This window comes from Argentina anserina, chromosome 7 (assembly GCF_933775445.1).
Source record: "Argentina anserina chromosome 7, drPotAnse1.1, whole genome shotgun sequence".
Classification (NCBI taxonomy): Eukaryota; Viridiplantae; Streptophyta; class Magnoliopsida; order Rosales; family Rosaceae; genus Argentina; species Argentina anserina.
In genome coordinates, this window is record NC_065878.1 from 20,801,229 (window position 1) to 20,821,123 (window position 19,895).

Consider the following 19,895-nt stretch of genomic DNA (forward strand, 5'->3'; position numbering starts at 1 on the left):
TCAGTAAACCCAATCAGTTTGGCTCCCCCTTTTCGAATTTCCCCCATTTCTACAACCCTAATTTTTATGGGTTCATTGATCTCCATCAATTTCTAATTTATGGGTTCGTCGAACACCAAAAGAGAGAAAGAGACACCTCGGTTTGAGAAGAAAAAGGTATTTCACTTAGAGAGAAGGTGAAAACGTAGAGATGAGTTTTTTGTCTTATACAAAAAAAACGTCAACAAACGTTAGAATGTTTAAGCAACTACTGATGGAAAACTTTGATCTAATAATTGGTGATTCATAATATTTATTTATATAGATAAAAAGTTAAAATTATCTTAATAGTAGTAAAATATTGAACTGTACATGCAATCTGTGGTTGCATAATCTATCTATTATGTAATTCATATAATATCCAATCCATTTAACGGGATATATATTTTGTCATTTAGAAAATGTGTTATCGAGACTTATTAATTTATGGTGAAATCATGGCACGGGGCAAAATTGAATATAAAACGGTCTTGACATGGATTTGGTACGCTCAACAAGGCCTTGTCGCGTTCTTGGCTCGTGAAATTTCCATCTTCGCCCTTGATGGGTAACTATTAATTATTTTGTTTGTTCGATACATTCAATCCATCTTCGGGTGAAGGAAGTACATGTGGTATGTCAGAGGTCGGATAATGAAGTACTACATGATTTCTTTATTACTTGACCATTTGTTAATTGTTAATCGTGAGAATGAGTGAACAATACGTATCAAGTTTTTTAACGTTAATTATTAATTAAAGAATGAGACAATTGTCTCCATCAAATTAACCTATAAGTTTCACGGTCAACTATTGTTCAAAATCATCACTAATGTCCATACTCCTGCTGAGCTGTGGAACCCAATCCTTGTTTCAGTTATTTATACAAATAAGGTCATCATAAAAGGCTAAAGCAGACAATTTTCCTGCATATATATAGTTAAAGGTTTTGAGTTTGAGCTTCTCAAAGTAATATATTCAGCAATTTTCTGAGGTGCAATGTGCAAGACCAAATCATAGCAAATCCTAGTGGGCATGTGTCATGTGTGGGCAGGTGCATCATGTGCATGTAGTGAGATGGCATGGATCCTTTTGTCCCTCAATCAAGCAAAGCATGAAATCAAATATTAAAAGAAGATTTCTCTATGCACAAACGCCTATGCACAAACGCTGCTCAGTAAAGCTTTCTCTCTGCTATACTATTTCAGTTCATATTTCTCCCAAGCAAACACCTTTCACAGCCCTTTTCGATTTAGTGCTGTCCTCCCCATTTGTATATTGATTGATTCTGAAAATTTCATGTTGTTTTGAAGACAAAATCTTTAATGAGGTGCCATAGAAGTTCTCATTTTGGAACATAGCAACAGATTATACAAATCCAAGCACCCAAGCATAAGTGCTCATAAACATTACAAAGCAAAAGGTCTATCTAGTCTCTGAACCTGCATTAATGCTCTTATTCCCCAGAAAATCTAGTTTATGAAGAAGCCATGTGCTTGTTGAAATCTCTAGAACCCAATACCATATTTTATCTCCTCCTGGCTTAGTGCACCAGGTTTATTTTTATTAGTTAGGGACAACTCAATGGCATTGGTTCTCAATCTATGCACATGGCTATGAAAATTCATTTTCTTTGACTAAAACCTATAAAGAAAATGGGGTGGTCTTTTCTGTGTGGTGTAGTAGTTAAGAGTGCCATAGTTTTCTTCTACTTTGGTCAGAGAGATATCAAAGATGTAAAAGAAACATTGGGTTAAACAAAGATGAAATTAGAACCTAAAGACATGGGTGGCTAAATATAAAATGGGTGCTTCTATTCCTAGACAAGGCATCGTCTGTTATGTATAATGTACTAGCTCAGTCCATATACTACTATCTCATATTTTGGTTTCTTCCTCCTCTTGCATTATTCTACTCTGGAGTTCGGATTTCTTGCCTTCAAGTGATCACTAAGATTCTCCAATCTCCCAAACGCTTTCAACTCACTTTTGACTTGAAGAAATTGTATTCTATTGCATTGTGCATCATTGGAACACACATGGATCTTTTAAAGTCAAATCTGCCCTTCATTGTCTTTTTGGAAGTGTATCATCAGTGTTCAATAATGTGAATCATCAGTCAATTCTGCTAATGTTCACCAGAATCTGGTATGAACGTCAATATTAATGAATCAACCATCTGAAAGGAACAAGAGCGAGACAGACACTGGTAGAGTACAAGAGATTAGCAGTGATAATATCTGAAAGGGACCCAAAATCGAATCCGGCAAAGCAGAATCTAGTGACCTAGCTCTGCTTGTAACACACTGGAAGAGAACCTACAGAAATAAACAGGAAATACACAAATTGAAGAAAATTAACTAAGCTAAGACAATAATAAGCAAAAAAAAAAAAAAAAAAAACCTTCCATCAATAATTATGTTTCTTCTTCATTCTTGAGACGAAACTGTGATTCTTCTTTGCCGGATAACTCATTGCAAATCCCTTCATTGAACATCTGTTAAGTTAAATTCATCCTGATTCATCTTGGCCTTCCGATGGACATCTGATCAGCTCCAATATGTTGACAACTTCCCCCATGTCGGGTCTGTTTGACGGCACTTGTGATGTGCATATCAACCCCAATTTCATTACCGGAATAACTTCTTCGGCAGGGAAACTTCCCTGGAGCCTAGCATCAATACATTCCTCTACCCTGCCTTCTTCTAATGCTCCTCTGACCATGTCACAGAGCACCACAACATCATCTTCCATGTATTCGACAGGTCTTTTCCCTGTCACCACCTCTAGAACCAAAACACCAAACCCGTAGACATCACATTTCTCAGTTATCTTAACTGTTTTGCAAGCAAACTCTGGTGCCATGTAGCCAAGGGCACTCTGGATCTTGCTGCTCAGAACATATCGGTCAAGCATTGGCAATAACCTCGCTAGGCCAAAGTCTCCCACTTTAGGTTCACCTGAGCCGCTGATCAGGACATTGCTAGATTTTATATTGTAGTGGATTATGTTCATCTGGTGCAAGTGAGCCAAACTCTTTGCAGTTCCAAGAATTATGTTGAACCTATCATTCCATGAAAGGAAGTTTCCACCTGCTCCATCATGAAGATGCTTATACAAAGTACCACCAGATACATATTCGTATATGATGAGCTGCAATGATGGAGTCCAGTAATAGCCTTCAATCTCCACTAGATTATCGTGCCTCACTTTTCCTAATTTCTTAACTTCCCTTTCAAATTCTTCCTGAGACTTGACAAGGCTTGAAACAGTGAGCTTCTTGATTGCAACAGACCGTCCATCACGGAGAACCGTCCGGTAGACTGCTCCAAACCCACCACGTCCAAGTTCACAGTCCTTGTTGAGTAAAGCATGTGCGCCAGTGCTGAAGTCAGGGTCACCCGAAAACATGACAAGTTTACCAGAGTTGGCATCTGTAGTGGGGGAATTGCTGAAGTCATCCCCGCCTGAAAATGTGATGGCAGCTGGAGGACGAGATGTGGAAGTTCGTACACGGAGATTAAGCACGGTGATGGCAATAACACCAATGACAATGAAAGCAGCTGCACCAATTGCAATGAGCGCAGAAATGCTGAGGATGATTCTTTTATGACCAAACTTGGAAGGCAATGCACCTGTGCTGGAGTCAGATGAGGAATTGGGATTGAGAACGATGGGTTTGGGAAGGACTGCAGGGCAAGACTTATTAACTGCAGAGCCGCAAAGCGATGGATTGGCCGAGACACTAGAAGGGGAGATGGTGTTGAAAAAGCCACCCGAAGGTAGTTCCCCCTGGAGGTTGTTGTGGGAAATATTGAAGGAAATGATGTTGGGAAGATTCGCCAACTGCTTGGGAAGGGCTCCCGAGAGGTTATTGAAAGACAAGTCCACATACTGTAAGTTGCTAAGTTTGCCTACAGCAGCAGGTATGGGACCCGAGAGTCTATTATGTGATACAATGCTGCAAATTTAGACCAAAAGAATATATCAAAAACAAGACAGACATGTCCAACGTTAATGATAAAGTAGGGAAGTTATTTTGGTTTTTCCCAGAATACGTCAAGGAATCCTAGACCAAAAGATAAGTGTAAAGGATTTTACACCCAGGAAATAGTTTACATTGAAGCAACAAAAATCCACATAAATATGCATCATAAAACACAGATGAAAGCAAATAGGAATTTCATCTCTTTTTCAATCCCTATACTTCTAAAAGTCTACAACATGAAAGATGTTTTTACCAACAGACCAGTTTTCTGTGTGCAGTATTTCTCAATGCCAGAATAAGGTAAATGCAGCTAATTTCAACAAGGCTACTTACAAAACATTCAAATGGGACCTAAACTAAAGTTGCAAACCAACATAGCACTTAAAATAACAGAAGCAGAATATTACGAATAAATTAAAATTATGAACAAATAAAAGCTTAAGAAAACTCACAAAGTGGTAAGAGAAGAACAGTTCTCAATTGAAGTCGGAATTTTTCCGGAGAGGAAGTTGTTTTCCAATCTCAACTCCTTCAAAGAAATCGCCCCTCCAATTTCCAGAGGAATGCTGCCGCTGAGCTGATTCCCACTCATATCAAGACTATCCAGGGCCTTCAACTCTCCAATAGTAGCAGGAACAGGACCAACAAAAGAGTTGTCCGAAAGGTTCAATACCTGTAAGCTACTGCTTAAGGCCCCAATGGCAGATGGAACCTCACCAGTAAAACCATTTCCGGATAAATCTAACACCTCCAGCTTTCGAAGCCCACTTCCAGTCGACAAAGGGCTACTTCCACTCAGCTTCATCTCCGAAACTAACCCTGCCTTGAATAACCACCCAGGAAGCTCACCCTCCAAAGAATTCTTACTGAAATCCAAAGCCAAAAGGCTCGTGCAATTAACCAAAGACTGAGGCAAGCTCCCACTGAACTCATTTCCAGACAAATTCAACACCTTCAAAGCTCCAAGATTCCCCAAAGAACTCGGAGCCTGACCCGAAAACCGGTTGCCGGACAGGTCCAGAGTCTCCAGGCTCTCCATTTCCCCAATCCACTCAGGAACCTCACCCGAAAACGAGTTCCTCTGCACATTCAGAGCCCCACACAGACCAAGTGCCCGCATTGTCTGCGGCAGGTTGCCTGTGAATCCATTCTCACTAAGATCAATAGACCTCAACAACAAACAGCTCCCAATTCCATCAGGAACAATCCCCGAAAATCGATTCCTCCCCAAATCAAGAGCTCTCAGATTCTTCAACCCTTTAATAGCCTCCGGAATTTCCCCCTCCAACAAATTCCCAGACAAATCCAGCGACCTAATCGCATTCAAGGACCAAACGCCGTCCGGAACCGGCCCCGAAAACCGGTTCAAACTCATGTCAACCGCCGCAAGACCCGCGCAGGACCCCAAGCTCTCCGGAATCTTGCCGGAAAACTTGTTACCCGCCAAGGACACCACTCTGAGGGACCCACATTGCCGGAAAAACTCCTCCGGCACGGCCCCGGAGAACCCATTCCCGCTCAAATCCAGCACCCGGAGGTTGCCGATGTGGGCAATCTTGGGGCTCAAGTTTCCGGTGAGGTTGTTCCTCGAGAGCGAGAGCTTCCGGAGCGACTGCAACTGAAGCAGCCCCCGGCCAATGTGGCCGGAGAGCGAGAACCCGTCGAGGCTGAGCTCCACGACGGCGTTGGATCTCGGGTTGCATCTCACTCCGACCCACCCACATGGACTGTCGTCGTCTTCGTTCCAAGAACCCAACTTGCCCTTCGGATCTTGGATGTCTGCCTTGAACACTATCAGCCCCAATACGTCGTCGTTTAGCGACGGGTTCAGAGATCTCCCCGGAACCAAAAACAGAGAAAATAAGCCCACCAATAACAACAGCAACGGCTTCATGACTAAATATGACGTCATTTCCCGGCGCTACAACGCCATTAAAAAAAAACACAGACCGGAACTGAAAAAAAATTGCAGCTTTTTTTGAGAAAGATGGGGACTTTCTGTAACGGCTAGATTGGGTTAAGGAAATGGTGGGTTTGGGAAATGAGGAACCCTAGGAAACTGAAATTGGGGGTTGAGGAGTGAGGTGCTGTAGAACCCTAGAAGCTGCTTTAGAGTGAGCTCAGAAGAGTAAAGGAAGAAGCTTTGAGCTGGTTGTGTGAGACTGTGGCCGGCATTGGAAGTTTCACCGGGGAATTGTACCTGGCCGGAAAAAATCCGCCGGAGTTTGGTGAGCCTTGGAAGAAAGAAAGGTAGGGTTTTTGAAAGGTTAAGTGGCAAAAACTTGGAGCTTGGAAATGAGGGAATGAAACTCTCTCTCTCTCTCTCTCTCTGAAGTTCTGAAAAAGAAGGGTTGCGTTTTCTTATTAACGGCGACGGGGGGTGGTGGTGGTGGTGGATGGAGGCTATTTATTACGTGCTGGACACGTGGCGGGATCGCTACGGTGGGGGTGGCTGACTTGGAGGGCACTAGTGGCGGAGCTCGGCGACCGCGACTGTGGGAAGGCCACTGGAGTTGGAGGGAATTACGGCTTATGCCATTGCTTTGGTTAACGGGAATAACGGTGTTTAAGGTTATTAAGGAGGAGGACCAACCAGAAGTCATGAATGGAGCGAATCTAGGTGCTTTCTGCGCAGCAAGTTTTAATATTAATTATGATTTCGGATAACTTAGGAGGAATAGAGGAGTACTCATCATGATTTACCAAACTACTAATGTCTCGTTCGTAATGTTTGAGGTATTACGTTGTCGTGTATTAGTCCTAATGTGACAAACCATAATGTGTGCTGTAATTTACAAAATCGTAGATAATGTGTTGGTTGAAATGATCAAATCAACAACGTATTGCATGGTTTTCTTTCTTTCTAAGCCTGGTGGCAAACCATAAAATTGCTTCCGTCTACATCTATGATCTATGTCAGTACTAACTGATTAGTTCCTTTACTAACAAGGTTAGTGACCCTCATAACTAACTGGACTGCTTGTATGGGTTATACTTGTAATTTGCAGGATTGCAAGCAAAAGAGAATAGAATAGAGGGGAAGGGAAGAGGAGGGCCAATCTGAGTGAGTGAGTTATTGGGTGGAGAGTGGATAAACAGCGTGTACAGAAGAAGAAAGAAAGAGAAGGCAGCAAAAAGGCAATAAAGGCCAATGAAGTAGGTGGTAGCAATGGTGGGTGGATTGCAATGAAGAAAAAAGGTGAGGGAGAGAGTGAGAGCTTTGGTGTTGTGGGAGTGGTGCACAACTGCACATTGCAGGGCTGTGACAAAGACTCATCCTTCTCTTGCTTTCCATCTTCCTCCAAAACCTTTAATGCTCTTGCCTTTATGGGCAACCTACCCTACTCTCTTGCCCCTCAGATCCTTTATAAATGCACCCCTGCAATTTCTGTTCTTGTTATCCTTGGCAATTTCAGGCTTGTACAGTTTTGCAGGGCTGTTCATAACTTGAGCTACTTGAGAGTTGAGGGCTGAGGCCTTAAAGCTTCCCCTTCAAGTATCATATGCACTTCAGAACTCCCTTACCTTCTGTATGGCTCTTTTCTATGATTTTTGTCCAGTTAGGTTGGCATTTTTATTAATATGCTTCAATGCCAAGCAAATCTATGAAGGGGACTTTCCAAACTAAGGAAAACGAACCTATTACATGCTGAGAAACACAAAATCACAAATAATTTGTCTTCACATAATTTAAATTTATATATGGTTGGGACTTCAAAGTTTTCTATACTATTTCATACACACCATTTTCATAAAAGGGTTTTGTGAGCCTATCGGCTATCGCCTACTAGCAATGCACTTTAGTATATAGCAACGAATGCTTCAAGAGTATAGCAGTAGACAATTGTTATCATTAGGACCTATAACTTCATCAAAATATATATCAAATAGTTTATGTCCTTCAATTCAATTTCCCAAACAAGAGCAATACGATTAATGTGGGAAAATAGTAGAAAGAAGTTTTGTCTTCATATTTGCCATCGCCTGGCTGGTGGATTATGTGCTTCTAAAGCAATTTTAGGTTTGGGATTGGATTTGGATTAATGACAAAACAGAAGATGGGAAGGCTAAATCTGATGATGATTGGGATTTTAAAGGTTTATTATTGGGACATTGATAATTTGATATTGAACCAACTGCTAGGACTTGTTCAGTTGTTCCTTATCCGCAAGCAGAGTTTTCATCAAGGGGATAATAAGCCCGTGAAGTTTTCAGGAGCAGCATTTTTTGTTGTCTTTTTGCATTTAGGCATATATATATATAGCTAAGTTTTTGTGGTGCCGTTTTGGAACTTACTATACTACCATGAACAACAGTCCATTCTGCACTACAAATTCTTCACTGTCAAGCATCAGCCATGTTCTTCAGTAGTGTAAATTGCTCTTCTAAGTAATCCCAGTGCCCTCCATCCATGAATACATGTATATACTGCCCCTATTATTTCAATGATAGTGACTAAAATGCAAGCACCTATAGCCAAGATTAGGTAATGTTTGATGTAGTTTTCTAAGAGCTTGGGAATATCAAAAGGGAAGAAACGGGAAGAAGAATTAGCTGGGGTAATTCACTTTCTGACTTTTTTACTCAGGTGCTCATATCCCAAGTAAAATGGAGTATGGACTAATACTATAGACAAGGGACAGTAAAACGACATGGAGTTGAAGCAGGGATGCAGCTTTTGCCATATAACCTTGATGTTTTAACCTGCTTCAGCTTTTCCGTGGTAGTAACTGGTGTGGTTTTGTGTGTGTTGGTGAATCCAGACAGTGCAAATGGCAGGACAGGAGTTTCTGGGTGATATTGAAATAGAAGCAGTCTAGGGAGGAGAGGAGGAAAAATATAAGGAGAAGATGACAATAACCCAATAAGTGAGTAGGACCAGTTATTTTGAATATTTCAGTGGAGGAACTCCATAGTCCACATTGGATTCTTGCTGCACTTTTAAATTTTCTGTACTTTAAAGATGAACAATAACTAATGTGCAATGAAATAAAGAAACGAAGGCATGATCAACTGCATTCTTTTTTGAGATAATACAAATAACAATGAAGATAAACGAAAGAAAGAAGAACAAAAGAAGTGTGAATATGAATAGTCAGAGTTCGATATTATTAGAAATGAAATACAAGTTAATCAGAATATAGTCTGTGTTAGGTCTCTTCATGCATTTCACCCAACTTTTTAGCAATGTAAACTATTGTGAGCATGCTGACCAAGTTAGCATCTCCTTCAAGCATATGCAAGTATGTGCAACACAAGGAAGAAATGAACATGATGTAGAACATATGACACGAATAATCGAAGAGCAAATGGACTTACGCAAGACAGGGAAGGCCGATATTGTTCATGTTTGAGCTATGAACTCATAATAGGGCGAATGATAACTTTTCGGAAAGGGAACGGCACTAGAAATGTATTTTCGGACATCCAACGTCGTTTAGACCCTCAAAACAGCTTTTAGTGTTTTGCGATTTTATTTTGGAATTTATTTGTTTTGGATTTTATTTTATTTTAACCCATGTACTTGATTAAACTTTTGTTAGCGCCTTAGGGTTTCGTTTTAGTATTTAAGCTACCTCTTTTAGTTGTATGAGACATCTTTCATATTATAAACTTTTGAGTTCTCTAATATTCCATGTGGATTTCAGAACTTCTCGTGGATTCGAGAAACCCTAGTTTTATAGGTTCAAGGCTGTCGTTAGTGGATTTTAACGGATTAGTTCCGCTGCATTAGAACACTTCAATGGTTGTCAAAAAATGAAAGTGAGGACAGATGGCCTTGACTCCTACCCCATGTATTTGTCTTGTTTGTTCAAGTAACCCAACCAATTATTCCGAAAAAACAAGCTTGTATGTCAAAATCCAAACACCAAACAAAACAAAATAACAGTTTTATTATGGTGAAGCGTAAATGTTGTAAGAAATAATGGAATGGAGAGAAACAATCTAAGCGGAGAGGAATTTGGCGAGAAGTAAAACGACATATATCTTCTTCTTCTTAAGATCAACAATCCAAAATGATATGAACCACGTTTATAGCACAAAGAAATTAATTAAAGAATGATGGTTCAAGAGCAGTTGAGCTCAAACAAGGTTTTTTCACTTTTTATTTTTACATCAAGAATCAAGTTTTTCCAAACTACTAGAAATTACAGTAGTAACCAGATCACATGATGTCATAATTATTTTCCATTTTGGGCTGTTTTCACACTTTTTAGTTTTTATGGGACATGGGTCGGACTCCTCTACCAACCCGAGCCCAAATAATCACAAAAGATGTAAAGACCAAAAACCCCATGTCGATTGTACTTTCAAAACTGTGAGCTCTGACTGAAGGAAACCAAAAATGGCAGCTAGTGGAACTACCGGCCTAAGCAGGAAGCAATTGATAGCTTTAGCACTATGCAAACACTTTGCCATCGATCCTGTAAGTAAAGCTCATACCTTTTTTAAATTAGCAACTCAAAGTTTCAAGCTTTATCACCATGTTTCTTCCCTATTCAATTGCTTAATCTTTGAAGTTGGTTTCTGTAGAAAACATTCCCAGAAAACATTGCAGAAGTTGAAACTGTGAGCGCATACTTGACCATCTTGAAGTCAGCCAAAAAGGACCCAGAGAAAGTGAATAATGAGGTTGAATTTTACTATTCTAACATTAAGTTACTTTGGGTTTGTGATATGTTTTATATCAGTAATAAGTAAAGGTTGAATCTTTTTGGGGTTTGTTGATGTTTATTTGGATTTTGTAAAAGTTTAGGTGCTTAGATCTTTTTTGGGTTAGTAAGAGTTTTACTATATTAGCATTCAGTTACATTGGATTTGTAGTAAGTTTATGTCAGTAATGAGTAATGGATTGAATCTTTCTTTTGAATTATAGGTGCTTAAATGGATCAAATATGCAGAGGGGTTTCCTACTGATCCCCAGGCATGCATTGGAGCTCTGAAAGAGTTAAATGAAGCCTTGCTTGACAGGAGTGTGCTTCTGGGTAACGGGTTCACACCTTCGGAGGCCGATGCTTGTGTGTTTGTTGCTGTGCATGCTTCTGTGGTAAGCATTATTCTTCACTTTTTAGTTGCTAAAGTACCCATTTATGTATAATCATCATTTTGTGTGTTTGTTGCTGTGCATGCTTCTGTGGTAAGCATTATTCTTCACTTTTTAGTTGCTAAAGTACCCATTTATGTATAATCATCATTTTGTGTGTTTGTTGCTGTGCATGCTTCTGTGGTAAGCATTATTCTTCACTTTTTAGTTGCTAAAGTACCCATTTATGTATAATCATCATTTTGTAAGTGTAACCGTATAGTGATAAGTTATGATAATTTGCAGTTTCTGTAATTTGGGTGTGTTAAATTATGTGAAGTTGGAAAAGGGTTAAATCTGAGAGTGCAATGTTTCAGTTGTGTTTAGTTCATATAGAAATTCTCTCTGGGGTAGCTTTGTATCTATATGTAATACCGGCAGGCTTGAAAATTGGCTGAATTTTAGATTGGCTCATATGCAGATTGGCTTTTCAGATTCAGATAAGAAAAAGTTTCAGAATGTATTCAGATGGGCGACTTATATCCAGGTACACCATATGCTGTAAATTACATAATGTCAGATTGAGATCATGCATCCAAAAGTTTGTCTTAATCATGTGTAAGGTCTCCAAGGCATATTTAAACTTCAGCTCATTACTATTTGTTAGCCATGCTTATTAAAAGTGCTCGTTAGATACAAACATATGAGTTATTGTTATCTCGTTGAATGTTGAAACTTCTTTCATGAGTATTGTTGTCAGACTAGCTCACAATTTCTTTTTGCCCAGCACAAAGTGGATTTTGGAAACATTCTCGAGAAGATAGTGGAAGAGGAAGTTGAATTTGATTTCCAGGTGAGTAAAGTTTACCATGTTATTCTGCAATTTCAGTTCCATTTCTTAGACCTCTATCAATCTTGACTTACAATTGTGTTGTATATTTTAATTGTCATGATGCAGAAGTTAGAAGCTTTGCTGAAACCAAAATGTGCAGCTAAGGAGGAAGTAGATTCAATTGCAAAGAAGACCGTGCATAGCACAAAAAGTGCTGTCAATCCAGAAGCAGGCCCAAGCACGAAGAAAAGTGACACAGGGGTATGCTTTGTTTAAGATCTCTATTCTTTCGATTGTGTATAATCAAATATCTTACTGCCAACTGGCTTGTTTCTTAAATAAGTACCATGTTTTGATATCCAGGGGCTGTCTATCTACATGCAAGTGGAATTACAGCCATTGCATCATGATTTAAGACCTTCAATGATGGAAATTTCTCATTAGAAGTCTTTGCATTATTAATATCTATATAACATAATGCTTCTATTTTGTTGGAGTATGTGAGTAATTTGGATTTCCTCCTATTCAGAATTCTTGTAGATTTTATTCTGGGGAAACACATAATTCTGATATGAATTTGTATTACCAACAATGTAGTAGACTTGTGAATATGAAGAGTAAACTATGATATGCTTGTTTCAAGTTTGAGTACAGAGAGTGACTTAAGCCTCACTTCTTCTTGTACTACTACAAACAACCAGATGTGGCCATGGCCCGTCCAAATTTTTGAAAAGTTTCATAGGCATCAGATCAGCTATATGCATGATGTTTTAAGTTGAAAAGTTTTTAAAATATAAATCATTTTGCATTATTGTTTGTCCAAGTTGATTACAATGAGAAATAACCAAATTGTTCTTTATGTAGTCAACTTTTTGTCCCGCCCATTGACATTGTGCTTTTTTATTTGAAACAATGTTAGACAAAGACTACAGGAGATAAAAAAGCAACTCAAGAGAAGAAAAAAGCACCAGAGGTAGATGCAGTTGAGAAAGATAAAGAACTTAGTGTCAGTTTATTGAACATACAGGTTGGCCTCATTCAAAAAGCTTGGAAGCATCCATCTGCTGACAGGTCTGTTTATTTTCCTCTTAAAGCTTCATTAGAAAAAGATGAAATACACTTGCTTACATCAACTGTGGATGCTGGGCATTGTTAAACTTTGACAATGCAATTCAGTTGTAACCTTCTGTTTTGAATATGCTGCAGCTTACTAGTTGAGGAGATAGATGTGGGAGAGGCTAAGTTGCGGCAAGTAGTAAGCGGCCTGGCAAAGTTTTGCAGTCCAGAAGAATTGACGGTGTTATTCTTTACAAATTAGATAGTTTGTTACTTGCTCTTTTGCCTGAGCTTTGATTTATTTTCATATTTGTCGAACAGATGCATGTTCACAGTTTCTGATGTACCCTCTTGGTGTTTTTCATTCACCGTGCAGAACCGTCGTGTTGTGCTGATTACAAATGTGAAGCCTGGGAAATTACGTGATGTGATGTCAGAAGGACTGGTATGTGTTTCTTGTCAACTCATGATACTTATGTTAACGCTGAGGTGGTTGTGGGTGTTAAGAATATATTCCTGATACTTCTCCACTGGTTAACTGGTACTCATCATGTTGATATCTGTATTGTTTGTTCCAAATCTTGATTCATAGATGGGATGTATTTTCTTTTTATTTATTTCCTCATATTTTTGTAACTGATATGCCTCTGCATGTGTTCAGGTACTGTGTGCTTCTAGTGCAGATCACACTATTGTAGAGCCTTTACTCCCCCCAGAAGGGTCCAAAATCGGGGAGCGTATCTTATTTTCTGGGTAAAGTTTCTAATATTTCTTAAAGCTTGCACAAAGAATATCTTAATTGACACATTTGGAAGTTGTAAAGATAAATAATATAAGTACACTTTGCCAAATGTGGTAACTAAGATAGGACTAGTTACCGATGAATGAGAATATTTGTTTGCGTATGAGTATTTTATTTGAGAAAAAGAAATATACTTTTCTTTCCCTTTATTATCTTATTTAGTCTATCAATGAGGGGTTCTTTAACTTGGAAATTTTTGTTGCAATCTTGCTGGTAGCGCATATTGCATTTATGGGCAGTTATACAGCTGGGGTTGGAATTTTGGAACATATCGTGAAGTGTCTCTCACGTGCACTTATTTCTATCCAGGATTGATGGAAAGCCAGAAGATGTCCTCAACCCCAAAAAGAAGCAGTTGGATAAGATTACACCGGTATGATTTTGGTGTTCTGCTATATGATGTTCAGTAGAAAATAAACATATCTATCCTATTTAACTTATCACGCCATTTAAACTTATAAGGAGGTTCATAGTCCAAAAGATTAAACTTTGGCTAACCATGAAGTCACTCACCCCAACCATTGCCTTGAGCGATGAAGAGAAGGGAGTAAAATTTGGTATTTTGAAGAGAAAAGGGAGTGAATATCATTCCCCAATTCGTTGGTTAGAGCCTAAGGGTTCTGACCATCTTTCCCAATTCACCTGGGGTTCATGTTAATTGCTTAAGGGTGGCCAAATTTATCAATACAGTGAAAACCACTAGGAACCACTAACCCCTTCCTAATTGATAGGTCTGCACATCTATAGAATATGAATCAGTACTTGCATAAAAGTGATCATGTGTGTTTCAATTCTGCAGCATCTCTTCACTGATGACAAAGGTGTTGCTACATTCAAGGGTATTCCTTTCATGACATCTGCTGGGCCTTGCACATCAATTTCCAAAGGAGCTGTCAAGTGATGATCTTTATCCCAATACAAACAATGTAGCTCACTGATAAGCATTTTGAACTCGTTATTTGATGACCAGATATATTACTAAAAATCTCAAATGCAGTAAGTTTATGTTTTTAATGTGTTCGTTTGGCATTTTGTCCTACTCACTGTCATATTAAGTGGTGTTAATGTTACTCATTTATCACATTAACTTGAGCCAAAAAGAGGGTGAAGCTCACTGAGCTTTCATTCACATTTCTCCATAAATCTTAGCCACCAATGCTTAGGTCGTTCTGTTAACCTAACAGTAACTTGTTATAACGTGTTCGGAGTAATGAACCTGCTTTGCCTCAGTGTTGTGATGGCCTTTGCCCAAATGGGACTGTCCTAAACATACCATTCTTGTCATTCTTGAATTTTGTACTTTGTTTCGTTTTGTTTCTTTGCCCGACAGAACCAAGCGAGCTTCGAACTCATCGTCCTTATCCACTTGTAAAACGTGTTTTGCTCGTTTCATTAGTGGTAATCTTTACGATACAACGTAATCTAGTGTAGGAATGCTAGGCTACTATCTGTCCCTTTTGTGATCGCATAATGTAGGCTTTGGACCATAAGAGTAAATGTGAGCCTTTTATCCCCAACTACACTTTGATCTTCCCAATTCCAAACCCGTTCAAGTCTTTAACACAGTTTTGTTTAGCATTTGAAATTATAGAACAAGAAAATATGATGGTCTACTTTGGGGTTCGGATTGTATTTATTTTCAAAAGCTATTGTTCTTAAGTATATGTATATGTTCTTAAGAGTGATGCTCATAGGCATTTGGTATATCTACCCGAGAAGGCAAAAGGAGTTTATATCTGGAAGTCTACTGTGTGCTCAAGTCATTTGTCATTGACTAAAAAACACAAATTGAGTAGACTAGAGAAAACACAACCACACAAGTCAAGATTCTGATTGTGGCTTGGGGAAAGAGGAGTGTGCAGGTTTAGTTTTGTATCATCGTTTTGTTCAAGGCATTGCTCATTACGTCTGTAGAGATTCTACAATCTTTTCAAAGAGTCAGATTCCGAATCTTAAAGACGTTTGCTGTGCCAAAGTTATATCTGTTTCATGCAGAAAAGTAAAACCAGCACATCACCAATCTTTTCTTTGACCATCTACGTATCCATCTCTTCAATCTTCATTGTGTTTTCATCTTTTCAAATGCTATTTTGATGGTCTAGTTTGGGGAGGAGGAAATGTGAGCCTTTCATCCATATATACACTTTTTTTTGGATAGATCCCTATATACACTTTGTTCTTCCCTTTATCACAGTTTTTTTTAGCTTTGTAATTTCTTAAAGGCATGGAAAGTAAGGATCCCATGAAAAATGAAGTGCTTCATATTAAGCATTCGCCATAAAATTTGACCTATGGTTTTAGAATATCTTGAACATGTTGAGTCTCCGGCAGCGGCGGATCCATGATTTTTTCCCAGTCAAGGCAAAATAATGTTACAAATTTGAGTTTGTCATAGTTCACTCGCATAATTTGACTACATAAAACATTGTATAATTTGATCATATTTGTACATCATCAGAAGTTGGAAACAAAATTGAACCAAACAAAAAAAGTAATTGCATAAACTAATTATATAGAGCTAGGTTGCAAGCGTAAATGAATCAAGCTAATTAATATGATGACAAGTTCTATTCCTCCTTGGGGGGGTTGTTTCATAAATTGAGGCAAAGTTCTATTAGAACTATGCATCCTTATGTAGTTGTGCTATGTTTCTTTAACTATTAGAGTCCAAAACCATGTCGTCTAAAGAAACAACATAAGAAGAACGGCTGCAAGTTGTTTGGTGTCCTAGATTTTGCCCTTATTATGCGATTTTTATATCCCAACTTGTTCAATCAAAGGTGAATAACAAAATCTCAGCCTAAACATTTGCCTAAGCTGGCCTATACATGAATCCGCCACCGTCTTCGGGAACAAGAAAATGTTCCCAATAAGCAATCCATATCCCAAGCCATGTTTGTTTCATGGAATCATTGGCTTAGGAAAGGAAAGTGATTCATTTCACTTGTTTGGAAACCAAAGGAAAAGAATTCTCATACCATTGGAAAATTAGTGGGAAAGTGATTCCCTCCACACACCCCAAGAAAACATTTTCCCATCCAAACTTTAAACTTATTAGACCAAACTAACCTTAATTTTGTATTAATATGAGGGTATTATGAGAAAATTTATAGGATTTTCTTTTTTACATTCCTTAGTCTTTCCAAACACAAGAAAATAAATTTGATGGGAATTCAAATTTCTCATGGCAATGGAAAGAGGAAGGATTTCATTTCCATTCCTTTCAATTCCGTGAACCAAACGAGGCCAATAATGAGCTCCAAAACTCCCTCAGTTAAACTATAGTGACACCTTGTCCCAACACAGACGTACAGTCTCCAAGAGCCTTGAGCTTAACGAACATGAAGCTCTTGCCAAAACCACAAAACCAGAAGCTGCATTGTTAGTTTGATCCTCCCACGTACCCCAGCGTCAGAGTGTAATAGTGAGCATGAATCCAATTTGGGTGTAAGTGTAAGCATGTGAGCCTTATGTCACAAGCAGTCTCGACCAAAACCAAACAAAACCTATGTCACCTTCTGTGCACCTACATTACCTCATTACACACATCTTTTGGACCCTTTTCGGTCTAATGAGCTAATGGGATATTGGTGGTTTCCGCATGAGTGAGGATCTGTTAGAATATATAATGAATCAAACACGCAGGATAACAATGCAGCTGTATATACATGCATAAACTGATGTAACTCTATCTCTGCAGAGAAAGACAGAACAGATTTGAAAGAGAGAGAAATAAATGAATCAAATCAAGGGTGTAAAACCCAAAAAAGATCACAACAAATCTGTGACCTTGGATATTTATTATCCTACTTGATTCTCTCTTTCTCTAAAATTCCTCGCCCCACCAAACAACAACAATAACAACAACCTCTCATTTTCTCCATTGTGAATGCATTTACAATGTACTATAAATATGAGAAGCCACAATATCTACTCCCATATACTAACTCAGCTGAGTTATTTTGTTTTTGTTTTATGCATGTATGTATGGTACTGTTGGTATTGTAAGAGAGAACTGAGTAGTCAGTCGTTTGGTTTCTTGGTCTTGTGTGATTAAATGTCCATCCTCTTTCATTGCAACTGCGATTAATAGTGTCTCTTCTGTTCCATAGCTTTCATTGCTTCCTCTGTTATTATTAGAGTGAGCAGTGGTGAGCTTAGTACTGCTACTACTTACTGCCTTTGTGTAGAGGTGGTTGAGAGGGTTTTATTGTTTTTGAGGGAAAGGAGGCAAAGCATGGAGTCTGGGTTTTCTTCTTCTTCAAAGGGTTTCATGGATATTGTGGAGCAACCTCATGTTTTGGCTGTGGATGACAATGATATTGATCGGAAACTTATCGAAAAGCTGCTCAAGAATTTCTCTTGCAAAGGTAATTAACATGCATTGCTCATCTTTATATTGAAGCTGAAGACTAGCTGGTTTCATTATATGTGGTATCTGCTAATCTCATGCCTTAAATAGTGAATACCTCTGTTTTTCCTTGTGTATAGTCTCTACTTTTACTTTATGGGAAGCTATCTTATACTCTTGATGATTTATATTGGACCATGGTTACCGAGTGTGAACAGATTTGTGACCTTCTCAAAGGAATAAGTAGCAACCAAAAGGAAAATGTAAAACTGAGTTTGGGAAAAATACAGTTTGATGCTAATTTTAATTATTTGCCTTGATTTCTTGGTGCAGTGACTACTGCAGAAAATGGGCCAAGAGCATTGGAGTTCCTAGGCTTGGGAGATCATCCAAATCATTGCAATGTGAGTTAAAGTGAACTAACAATTGTGTAGATCGAACTGTAAACATTGTTAAAATTTTCATTATCATTACACGTGTGAGTTAAAAAAGACTAATATTTGTGTGGAATTGTAAGTCTGTAATCTTTGTTAGATTTTCCATAATCATTCTCACAAGTTATGTTTTTACTAAGAGGGTCTTGGGGCTGAACCCATTTGCAGGTCTCAAAGGTGAATCTGATAATTACAGACTATTGTATGCCAGGAATGACAGGATATGAACTGCTTAAGAAAATCAAGGTATTACTACTGTAGAATGCGATGAGTAATCAACTTTTGTCATTGTTACATGTCATGTTCTTAATTTCTTACCCCGTTGAGTTTTGACTAATACATAGGAATCATCAGTCATGAAGGAGGTACCAGTGGTGATTATGTCATCTGAGAACATACCACATCGGATTAACATGTAAGAATTGTTAATGTTACCTGTCGAATTATGCTCACTTTCTTTTCATCTTTGTTTCGTTACATTGAGCTTAATGTCATTAGTATTGTGAAACAGGTGCTTGGAAGAAGGAGCTCAGATGTTCATTCTAAAACCGATCAAACAGTCGGATATCAAGCAACTGAGATGTCATCTGATGAACTGCAGGAGCTGAAACCCATAGTTTGCTCTGGAAGAGAAGTGGATAGAAGCTAGAGAAATCAGATGCTAATTTTTGTCTTTGGCTTTTGTTTGTTCAGCTCCTAGTACGTATCTTCACATTTTAAATGAGGCAGATCTTTTGAATTAACATACAGTTGTTTCTGGACCAATTTGGCTTAAGAAAGTGTTAGAATTTGTTTCATTGCTTCTGTGATGATATCCAGATATGTTTTTACATGTAGCTATCCATATCATGCAATTTCTTTCAATGCAGTTGATATATCCAGAACTGTTGATAATGATAGCCTAGAACACAAAATATCAATATTTGATAGTTGGTCATAGGCATAGTTGTGTTAAAGTTCAATTTCCTGTATATCTTTCAATAGCTTCAGTATTGTTTGCAAAATGCTAAAGAAACATGTGGTGCCTTCAAAAATACTTTATAGGTAACTCTAACAGTAGTGCAACCATGGACAAACAAAGTGAAAATCTTCTTATTGGCTAATAATCCCATGAGCGCAAATACTAGCACCATGCAGAAGTACTGAGATGAAAATCATCAAAATCCCGAAAAACGTTTAGGCTCTTCATGGTGGTGGTGCCTGCACTCATCTACTCCTAAACACTGTATGACAGGGAAACAACTCACAAACATGCATCTTCCCATCCCTCTGAATATTGATACCTTTTTCCGATTCCGTCTTGGTAAGCTCTTTTTTCCTCTATTGTTATTAGGTGATCGACTCTCTTCTCCTCCATTGTTGTTTGAAGAGTTACTCTTATCACCTCCATTG

The 19,895-nt window shown here is 38.5% G+C and overlaps 3 protein-coding genes across 3 annotated transcripts; 2 read left to right on the plus strand and 1 right to left on the minus strand.

Moving 5' to 3' along the window:
- Positions 1–2,215: 2,215 nt before the first annotated feature.
- LOC126801690 (probable LRR receptor-like serine/threonine-protein kinase IRK) lies at positions 2,216–6,239 on the minus strand. The gene is made up of 2 exons (XM_050529120.1): positions 4,457–6,239; positions 2,216–3,977 (listed from the first exon to the last, which is right to left on the minus strand). Exons 1-2 carry the CDS (start codon positions 5,914–5,916, stop codon positions 2,528–2,530), a joined length of 2,910 nt encoding a protein of 969 aa, XP_050385077.1. The 5' UTR covers positions 5,917–6,239; the 3' UTR covers positions 2,216–2,527.
- Positions 6,240–10,290: 4,051 nt separating this feature from the next.
- Positions 10,291–14,757, plus strand: LOC126801699 (uncharacterized). Its single transcript, XM_050529134.1, has 12 exons — positions 10,291–10,431; positions 10,539–10,637; positions 10,882–11,052; positions 11,510–11,575; positions 11,816–11,881; positions 11,987–12,121; positions 12,780–12,931; positions 13,067–13,157; positions 13,293–13,361; positions 13,578–13,669; positions 14,028–14,091; positions 14,518–14,757. Exons 1-12 carry the CDS (start codon positions 10,351–10,353, stop codon positions 14,617–14,619), a joined length of 1,188 nt encoding a protein of 395 aa, XP_050385091.1. The 5' UTR covers positions 10,291–10,350; the 3' UTR covers positions 14,620–14,757.
- Positions 14,758–17,955: 3,198 nt separating this feature from the next.
- Positions 17,956–19,111, plus strand: LOC126801708 (two-component response regulator ARR17). Its single transcript, XM_050529149.1, is given in 5 exon segments — positions 17,956–18,088; positions 18,403–18,497; positions 18,672–18,749; positions 18,848–18,918; positions 19,015–19,111. Coding segments are annotated over 5 exon segments (474 nt in total).
- The last annotated feature ends 784 nt before the right edge of the window (positions 19,112–19,895 follow it).

Bases quoted from the DNA above. Each gene is read 5' to 3' on its own strand.
- LOC126801690 (XM_050529120.1), bottom strand. From the start codon at position 5,916: ATGACGTCATATTTAGTCATGAAGCCGTTGCTGTTGTTATTGGTGGGC. The intron at 3,978-4,456 runs GTGAGTTTTCTT...CTAAATTTGCAG, and splicing joins TGTTCTTCTCTTACCACTTT to CATTGTATCACATAATAGAC.
- LOC126801699 (XM_050529134.1), top strand. From the start codon at position 10,351: ATGGCAGCTAGTGGAACTACCGGCCTAAGCAGGAAGCAATTGATAGCT. The intron at 11,576-11,815 runs GTACACCATATG...CTTTTTGCCCAG, and splicing joins GATGGGCGACTTATATCCAG to CACAAAGTGGATTTTGGAAA. The intron at 13,362-13,577 runs GTATGTGTTTCT...GCATGTGTTCAG, and splicing joins ATGTGATGTCAGAAGGACTG to GTACTGTGTGCTTCTAGTGC.